Genomic DNA, 9436 nt, shown 5'->3' with positions numbered 1-9436 from the left:
ATCACTTCATTTGTTTCCTTCCTTTCTTGTGACACCCTTCTTTGCTTGTTTAATTTCTTCTTCCCTTCCCATTCGTCCTGATTTCTTTCTTAGCTTCTCTCCTTCTTTCCTTATTCCTTGATTTCTTTCTATCCTTCTTCGCTCTCTTCTTTCATTTTGAGCCTTTCTCTTATTTATCTATTTCTTCCCATCTTTCCAAATGACTTTCTTTCCTTCACATCCTTCCAGATTTCTTTCTTAACCTCATTCCTCCATTCTGGCCTTTTTCCCCTTCCTCTTTTCCTTCCCTTATTCCTTTGTTTATTTCTTTCCTTGTTTGCTCCCTTCTTTCCTCATTTATTACTTCTTTCCGAATTACCTTGTTTCTTTCTTTCAGGCCATTTTCCCCTCAATTTCTTTCATTCCCATCTCTGCTTCCTCCCTCCCTCCCTTCTCCTCGCCTAATTTATTTCTTTTTTGCCTTCCCATCTTTCCTGAATTTTCACTTTTGTTGCTTCTTTCCTGTTTTCCATTTTTCTTTCCTTCTGCACTTCTTTCATTTGTCCTTCCTTCCCTCCATTCCCTTTTAAACTAATCTAAAAGCACAAAACTCCCCAAAACTGGAGAAAGTTTTCACCCAACAATATAAATTTTTGATACTGTAAAGACTATTTTAACTTCTAATATTTGTCTACTTGTATAAGTAAAATGTATTCTCACAACAGAGTAATTCTCTGTCGTGTTGTTATTCTACTGGAAGGATTTGAGTTCCTCGTTGTTTATTGATAAACTAACCCGGCAGCATGGCACTGAGTGGAATGACAACCGCGTGAGGCACAAAAAGTGACGCACACAGTCCCTGCATGAGGTGCCAGCAGTTTGTAAAGAGGCTAAAGACGCTGGCAGAGAGCACCTGTCAAACTTCATATCAAGTCACCCCTTTTTTCCAGCTTCAGTCCAGCTTCCACCAACCTGACAAACACGCAGGAAACGCCTCACGAGTCATGCGTCCCGTAAATGTACTAATGATTACAATACGCTACGAGCCAATAGATGTTTGCGTGTGTGGTGGTGATCTCCCAAAAGTGACAAAGTGTGTTGTAGGTTCTCCTCTGACGCAAGGAAACCATTTAGTTGTAGTGTCTGGTGTCACAGGGATGCATAGCAATGCAAATGCTGCCTATAAATATACTTCCATGTCCAGGCTATTTTAAACCTAACAGGGTCAAACAGGAGAGTTCAACTTCCTTTTACCGCTGGGAATTTATGTCCTGAAATGTTTAATTGTCTGTAGAGTCCAGTGGAAAATTCAGGAAGTGATTATTTTGACGACGAATAAAATGGTGAAAAAAAAATGTTTGCAGTAAGTTGACTGTGTAGATAAAGGATCAGTTCACCCAAATTACAAAAAAACATTAAAAAAAAAGCTGATTTTCTTGCTTACCTCTAGTGGAATCTATCCATGCAGGTAGTTTTGGTTCATTCTTGATCTTGGAAATAGCTGACAGGTCTTTTCTGGAGTTTTCAATCACATCTTGTGGCCTTGCTGAAAGAAAAACGACGCAATAGTTCGTAATGTCAAAAACGACCTATAGTTACATTTGAGTGACAGACGCCATCTAGCGGAGAGACCCGGAGAAGTGGCGTAGTTCAGATGGCGGGTTGGGTGGCAGGTTAGATCCCAACTTGCAAAAGTGGATTTAGTGGACGTTGCTGCAGGAGACCACCGTTAGCTTCCTGCTTCCCACCACAAGTGTCATGTTTCCAACCAGTGGTGTTTACTGTTGATATGACGACGAAGGTTACCTAACTTTAAGGAAGTAGTGATCATTTTAACCCAAACCGTGATCTTTCCCTAAACTTAACCAAGTGGTTTTTGTGCCTAAACCTAAGCAGACCTTAACCACAGCGTTATCACATCATAAAACATCATTAGTATATTAACAGTGACGTGTAACAGTTTTGGAGACCACAAATAATGTTGTTAACTGCTGGTAGAGGCGTCTGATTAGAAAACGCTCCTATGGCTCGCTCTGGAGCGCTCGGTCAATGATTATTTGGTTGTTTCATTTGTAGGACTAGGATGGTTTAGTTGTTATCATGTGACCAAAGTGTGAAATTTCAAAATTCTGATGGTTATACGATCACCTTTTATCACATTAGGGCCAAAACCAATCATTATTTTCATTATTGTTTAAAGTTTTTATTATTTTCTTGATTTATCGCTTGGTCTATAAAACACCCCAGAACCTTAAGATATTCATATCATATAAAACAACAAAAACAGCAAATTTCCACAACTGAGGAACTGGACCTGTACAATTTTTGCTTGGAAATGTCCTTAAACGGTTAATTAATTATCAAAATAGTTCATTATTTTTTCATCAATGGATTAATCATTTCAGTTATGTATCGGTTGATAAAAAGCCCATACTTAGGTGACATGATAACAACTAAACCATCTCCATGATAATAACACAAAATATGTCTGACAGGTCCGGCATGACTGAAATCATTTTTAGTGAAAAAGTTTTGGTTCCATTTACAGAGATTTTTAAATTTCTGCCTCCATCTAAATACAATTGAGGTAAATGGAAATCCATTAATGGTGCTCACAGTGTTGCAAACTGAAAAAAACTACTACCTAACTACTCTAGATAATAGACACAGACTATTATACTTTTCAGACTCTTTCTTCAGTAGAAATTAGTTCCATTAAAACTGATTGGGCCACATGATAATGACCAAATTCAAACTAAATTCCATTCACTTCCATTTTATGTTAGTTGAAGGCAGATATTTTAAAACCTCTGCAAATAAAACCAAAACTCTTTGCATGATACTGGTAGAATTATGTGCTTTTTTGTCATTTGGTTGAACTGACCCTTTAGTCCAGTCGTGACATGTGACAACACTAATGAAAGCTGTTCATTTGCACTTGAAACTGCACTTTCATGGCATCAAAATTCAAAGCACACCCTTCAGCAGACCTGTCTTCTCGTTTCTTAAATAATAAACACGAGGCAGAGTCTGTATATTTGTGCGCGAGGACCCAGGCACACCCAGAATGTACTCTACATCATGAGAGTACAGAAACATTTCCTCCAATTCAGCACTGAAAGCGAAGAGCTGAATGTTAATATAATGAGGTATCACATCTTCAACCCATAAACTATCTCTAAGTAATACAAACACTGACGTCAACTCATCAAGAGTCAGATTTCTTAAAAACAGTAAAGCCTAACCGAGATATTAACTAACTACATTATATGGATATCTGGTGTATTCGTCCATTGAGAAATAACATGGCATTGTTATACACATATACGATTTTTTTAGGTAAATTATAAAAAGTGTTTCCATTACATAGTTTGTGCAGCAGAGTAACTGTAAAATCTTGGTTACAATTCTTTGATAACCAAATTTAAAGGATAAAAAGTGTTGGTTTATGTTAAAAATTATTATTAGAAATGAGAAAAACAGTGAATGTTGAACAACTTCTTTGTCTAGCCATGGCCCTGTCCAAAGTTAGAGAAAAAAACTCCCACAAACACCTTTAAAACTCACTAATTGACATTTTTAATATTACTAATGATATATTGTAAAGTGTTTTTTTCGAGGAGATATGTGGCGGAACAGTTTCTTAGTGAACAAGTCTTATCATCACAGTGGAATTTCCAGGTTTGGTATCATTGTGTTTGCACAGAGACCAAAACCAAAACCTGCACTTTTAAATGTGTTTTTACACTTTGGAGAGAGCCAAGCTAACAGTTTCCCCTTCTTCCAGTGTTTGTGCTAAGCTAAGCTAACCACTTTGCTAACCACGCTAACGCTACGCTAACAGATATCAATCTTTTCATCTAATTCTCAGAAAACAAATAAGTGCACTTCACTTGGGCTGCAACTAATGATTGATTATCTTCTCGATTAATCATTTTGTCTATAAAATGTAAAAAAAATGGTGAAAAATGCCTGTTATAATTTTGCACAGCCCAAGTTGATATCTTTAAATGTCTCATTTTGTACGACGGACAGTCAAAAACCCAAAGATATTCATTTTACTATCATTAATGACAAAGAAAAGCAACAAATCCTCAAATTTGAGGAGCTGGAACTACTAAATACTTGGCATTTTTTCTTTAAAAAAATGACTAAAACAATAATTTGGTTATCGAAATAGTTGCCTGTTACTTTTCACTTGATCAACTCATCAATGAATCGACTAATCGTTGCAGATGCATATTTCACAAACTGTTCTTGTCAGTCTTAAATATTGTTATCAGCCTAATAAATCTAGTATTGATCAGACTAAACGTTCCCAATCGTTCTTCCCAAATGTGACAATAATTTCATCTTTGATTAATAATAATGAGTTTATTAAACCTCATGACGTCCTGGTAACAGTCAATACATGCAAATGATTACATAAAAACAAAAAAATATATATTTTTTTTTTTTACAGTATGGGAGTACACTGTGGACAACAAAAATTTGGATGTTTCAAATTTGCCAAAACTGACAAAACTACTTAAATTTAATGTAATTTGTTAATAAATGTTGTTTAATACTGAATAGGATGATTATGATTCAAAGTGCTTAAAGAGTATACATATTTAAGGTTAAATATTCCCTCTCTATGTATAACATCACGTGCCAGCTGAGGAAAATACATTTTAAACAAAGATCTCATATCAAGTACCATACTTCCATAACACAACAGGCAATTCATAATAATTCCCTGTGAAATGAACAATGAGACTTTATAAACAGATGTGAAAGATGAAGTGAAGCAAATGAGGCATGAATCATTGTCCTGGATTTTCCAGTTTCCCTCTCCTTTTCCTGGGTTTTTCAAACCACAATCCCTCCCATTACAATCAAAGCCGCCACATCCAACAGCAGATTAATGGGAGACTTCCTCTACATTGCTTCGCACAGTGGTAATTCATCTTAATTGTGATACATTCCTTCTGGCTGCGTTCCCGGCTCGCCAGATGCACGGCGTCTGTTTGACAAATAAATCCCTTAAAATGTCTTCAAAGCTTTAAGTTCCGCGCCTTGAGAGTCTGCGGTCGAAGCTTTTACAGGTCAGAAATCCAACACGTTCTGGTCAACATCTGTCCGCAGCTGGTTCTCCATCTCCAAACCAGCTCAAGATCAGGAACCGGAAGTCAGGATTGTGTCATTCAAAACTGACAGTTCAAGTAAAAATACTCCTGTGGTTTGTGACCAGGACGGTTTGGCTCTCCCGTCGCCTCTCCTTCTTCCTCTCCAGTCTCACCTTCCAGCAAACAACGCTGGACGCTAAGAGCACCAGTCCGGCCGAGAGGAGCACCAAACCGAAGTAGGAGATGGTGGATCCGTGTGAGTTGAAGCTGTAAGCCACGGCAGTGACCACGATGCCCGCGATGAGGACCACCACGCCGAACGGGACGGTGCAGCGATAGCAGGACAGCTCCGCCCCGCCGGTGGCTGCGGTTAGCTGGACCTCATTGACCAAGGGGATGTTTACTGACGTCACGCCAGATGCCGGACGCTCGCTGTTGTTGGCCTTCTCAGGGGTCGCTGGCGTTCTCATGGTGTCTTTATTAGCTTCTTCTGGCATGGCAGGATCCAATAGGCTCCTTTTAACCAACCACAGATGGTTCCTCTGTGTTGCCTTGTTACCTTTCTCCTCGTTAGGGTCTCCCAGTCTAAGTGGAGAGAGAAAGCGTTTATTAAAGAGAGCGGAGAGCGTGCAAAAAGTCAAACATGTTGCTCAACACTGGACACAGCATTGCAGAAGAAAAAAAAAAAAAAGATCTCGCAGATGCTTTTTGTTAGAATTCAACACCACATTTCACAATTCAACACAGCTTTCTGACCGCCACATGGTGCTTTAATAAACCCAAGTAACCTCTTTGCACAATCCAAGCCGCCTCTTGACCCAGTCAGAGGAGTTGTCTGAATGACGCAGGACCACTCAGCCCAGCACGAGCTGAGACATTCCCTAGAGAGCGCAGGATATGACATTACAAACCGCTCCGTGAAATGCGAGGAGCTTCGAAATTCACCAGCAATTTCACAAGCACTCATTCTTCCTCCCGTCGCGTCTGCTGCTGCGTGGAAAGCCGTGATTCAGACGTTGAGTGGTAATACATGAGCAGCAGCGCAGTGTCACCACCGTCTTCCCATCATTTTCAGGATTTTAGAGCAGCTTTTTGTTTCTGTTTTGTTTTTCTTTTCATTAGACGAAAAGCGTCTCTCTCTCGTAGAATTGTGAAAGGTAGTTTAAAAGGGTCAAAGGTCAAGACCCGCCAAGAGCCTCCATTAAGGACATATCCTCTGTTTTCAGTGGGGGATTTGGAAGTTCAACCAGTTTAAAACAGTATCTATGGTGGCTAATTCCAGTATTATTACCCTCAATATATTTAAGCTTGACTTCTTTTAAGCCTACAAATTGAAAAAAGAAAGATTTGCTATTTTCCCATCTGAGTTTTTTGGCTTTGAAGCAGCATTTAGTGTCTGTGCTGAGATCTAAAATCTATAAACAACACAATAAGATAATTGAGCAGTTGGATAAATAATGTTTGAACAATTCTGAGACTTTTCCTTTTGATGTCTGGTCAGAATTATCTGAGGAGATGGGATGCATTGAGGGGACTTGGAGTCATGAGTAAGAAAGTATTTCCACTCTGCAGCCCTGCGAGACATTCTTTGCTCTTTTGTTGTGACATAGTGGCGTCATTTACCTCTTCAGGACTCTAAAAAAACTGTCTGAGAAAGAACATCCGTGTTTACTTGAACTGGTCACAGCTCATAGACAACGAAGGGTTGTCAGTCCCGGAGGTTTAATTGATTAGTTGCCAGCTATTAAAGAGATAAGTGACTATTTTGATAATCTGTTAATCATTTTAAGTCATTTGTTAAGAAGAAAATGTCCAAACTCTCTGATTTTAGCTTCTTAAATATGAATATTTTCTGGTTTCTTTGGTCTTCTGTGACAGAAAACTGAATAACTTTGGGTTGTGGACATTTGAAGACGTCATACTGGGTTTTGGAAAACTGTGGTCAAGATTTGTCACCATTTTCTCGACCAAACAATTAATCGATTAATCAAGAAAATAATTGACAGATAACAGATACTGAGCTCTAGCTCACAAGCCTAAAACCTTGGGAACAATCGCTCTGTAAAGATTCCCTACGGCTGCCATCTGAGAGGAGCTTTTTGTCTTTAAAAGGCGGAAACAGAAGCTTTAAAATTAAGTAAAACTCTCATGTTGATTGATTTTTCTGATTAAACTTAACTCCGTCTGCTTGTAGAAACAGAGCAGTGAACACAATGAAAGGTGTGTTTCTATTTACTGTAATTCACTGTATTATTGCGTGACTTTAAGTTAGTTTGTGTCCAAAAACCTTTTAAAGAAAAAGGAGGAAAAAAGCTCCAAGATGTGAAACACAAACGGTTTGATAAACAGCAACAAAAGAGAGCTGAACTGTTCGGTTCAACAGTCCAACTTACAATCAGGAATAACATTTTTAGTGTTTCCTGACTGATGTATTAGGTTACATGTAGGGCTGTGACTAATGATTATTTTTGTTATCAATTAATCTGCTGATTGTTTTCTTGATTGATCGTTTAGTCAACTATATGTCAAAAAGTAGTAAAAAAACGCCTGTCCCAGTTTTCCCAGTTCCAAGTAATTAATCCAAATGTCTTGTTTTGGCTGAAAAACGGTCAATTACTCAATTTACAATTACATAAGAGTGAAAAAGGAAAATCTTCAAACTGGATTCGACAGATTTTTGCTTGAAAAATGACTTAAACGATAAATCGATTATCAAAATAGTTGCCAGTTCAGTTTAAATTTGAGTGGTTAATCCATTAATCAACTAATGGTCGCGGCTCTAGTTGCATGTATGTGAAGAGTTTTGTTTACAGTGTAATTGAAGCTTGAGCTAACGTTGTGGAAGTTAATTAATCTGCACCACCCACATACACACTACAAATATAACTGACTTTATATTTGGAGTCTTCTGTTACACCGTATGTGGTGACCGATCAGATTCTGTGACCTGCAGTGTTGGAAGAAGTACTCGGATGTTTTACTTAAAAGTATCAATACCACGATGTAAAAATACTGAACTACAAGTAAAAATCCTGCAATTAAATCCCAAGTAAAAGTGTAGTATTACCAGCTGAATTTACTTAATGTACTATAGTAAAAGTACAAATTTTGCAGAAAATCGGGCACAAAATTTGCACTTTTACTTTAATACTTTAGTACAGGATTTTTACTTGTAATGAAGTATTTTATGAAGTATTTAGGTTGTGCCCAATTTTCTGCAACATTTGTACTTTTTATACTACTTATATACTTTTACTTAAGTAGGCTTTAAATGCAGGATTTGAACTTGTAATTAAGTGTTTTTACATTGTGATACTGATACTTTAAAGTACTTCTTCCAACACTGCAGGTCACAGAATCTGATGGGTCACCAAATACTGTTTAACACCAGTGTTTTAACTAAACTAATTACCGTCACTCCTGAACTTCAGCTTGTTGTATGTGTATTGCTCAGCAGAAAAAGAAGAAAGTTAGTTACCTCACAGCCGTTTTCCATGTCGCACCGTTTCCAAAGTTCTCCTCTGCTGCAGTGAAACTCGTCTGTGAGTGAACCCGCTCATTAAATATTCAGTCAGATTGATCTAATTAAGACTGAGAGCTGGGTTTTTTTTTTCTTTATGTGTGTGTGTGTGTGTATGTGTGTGTGTGTCTGTGTTCAGCCCCGACAGCAGCGTCTCTCTCCAGGCTGCAGTCTGACTCCCATTCATGAGGAACGGCCCCCCCTGTCAGTAAGTCCGCAGGTCAGGAGCTGCTGGTCAGACTGCCATCCCCATAGAGAGCAACTATTTCAAGTATCGATGACTGGACTGTGAAGCTCACATCAGCTACAAAATATTCCTCTTCCGGTTCTGCCTTTCACAATAAATCGCCTTTCTCGATGACTTCAGCTTCATCACTGGTGCTCAAATTTCTCTCGACAATTTTAAAGGATGACTCTGGCGATTTTTTTCTATATTTTTCTTATTATCAGCAAATCTCGTGTTTGGAGTCAAACCAACAATGAACTCATCCTACTAACAAGTACTGAGTGTTTATCCAAAGCTTGATATATCTTATTCCCCTGTGTTGTAAACCTTGGTTGTTGTCCAAAAACCATTAAAAACATATTTATGAGTCATTCTGCTGCACTGGGCAACATGTTCCTTCATTATGATTATGATATTTGGTCAGTTTGAAACAGCTCCAAAGACTAATCCAGTGGAAACCGCCTACAGTGATCACATCTGTCCGGGTCAAATTGATCAATATAAGCGGATGATTATTATAACTCTTCTTTATTTCTCATGCACATTACCATCTTATTTCCATTCGCATATTTGGGGACGTCTTGTTTGTGTTCTATAACCAGT

General features: G+C 38.2%; 1 protein-coding gene across 1 annotated transcript; it reads right to left on the bottom strand.

Moving 5' to 3' along the window:
* Positions 1 to 3534: 3534 nt before the first annotated feature.
* tmem100a (transmembrane protein 100a) lies at positions 3535 to 8876 on the bottom strand. The gene is made up of 2 exons (XM_067570360.1): positions 8566 to 8876; positions 3535 to 5672 (listed from the first exon to the last, which is right to left on the bottom strand). The coding sequence occupies exon 2, from the start codon at positions 5582 to 5584 to the stop codon at positions 5180 to 5182; it is 405 nt and encodes a 134-aa protein (XP_067426461.1). The 5' UTR covers positions 5585 to 5672; positions 8566 to 8876; the 3' UTR covers positions 3535 to 5179.
* Positions 8877 to 9436: the final 560 nt, after the last annotated feature.

The sequence above is a fragment of the Thunnus thynnus genome, chromosome 17 (assembly GCF_963924715.1).
Source record: "Thunnus thynnus chromosome 17, fThuThy2.1, whole genome shotgun sequence".
Taxonomy (NCBI): domain Eukaryota; kingdom Metazoa; phylum Chordata; class Actinopteri; order Scombriformes; family Scombridae; genus Thunnus; species Thunnus thynnus.
This window is presented reverse-complemented; position numbering and strand designations above follow the sequence as displayed.

What these genes read in the sequence shown, in the direction of transcription:
- tmem100a (XM_067570360.1), bottom strand. Translation starts at nt 5,584, where the DNA reads ATGCCAGAAGAAGCTAATAAAGACACCATGAGAACGCCAGCGACCCCT.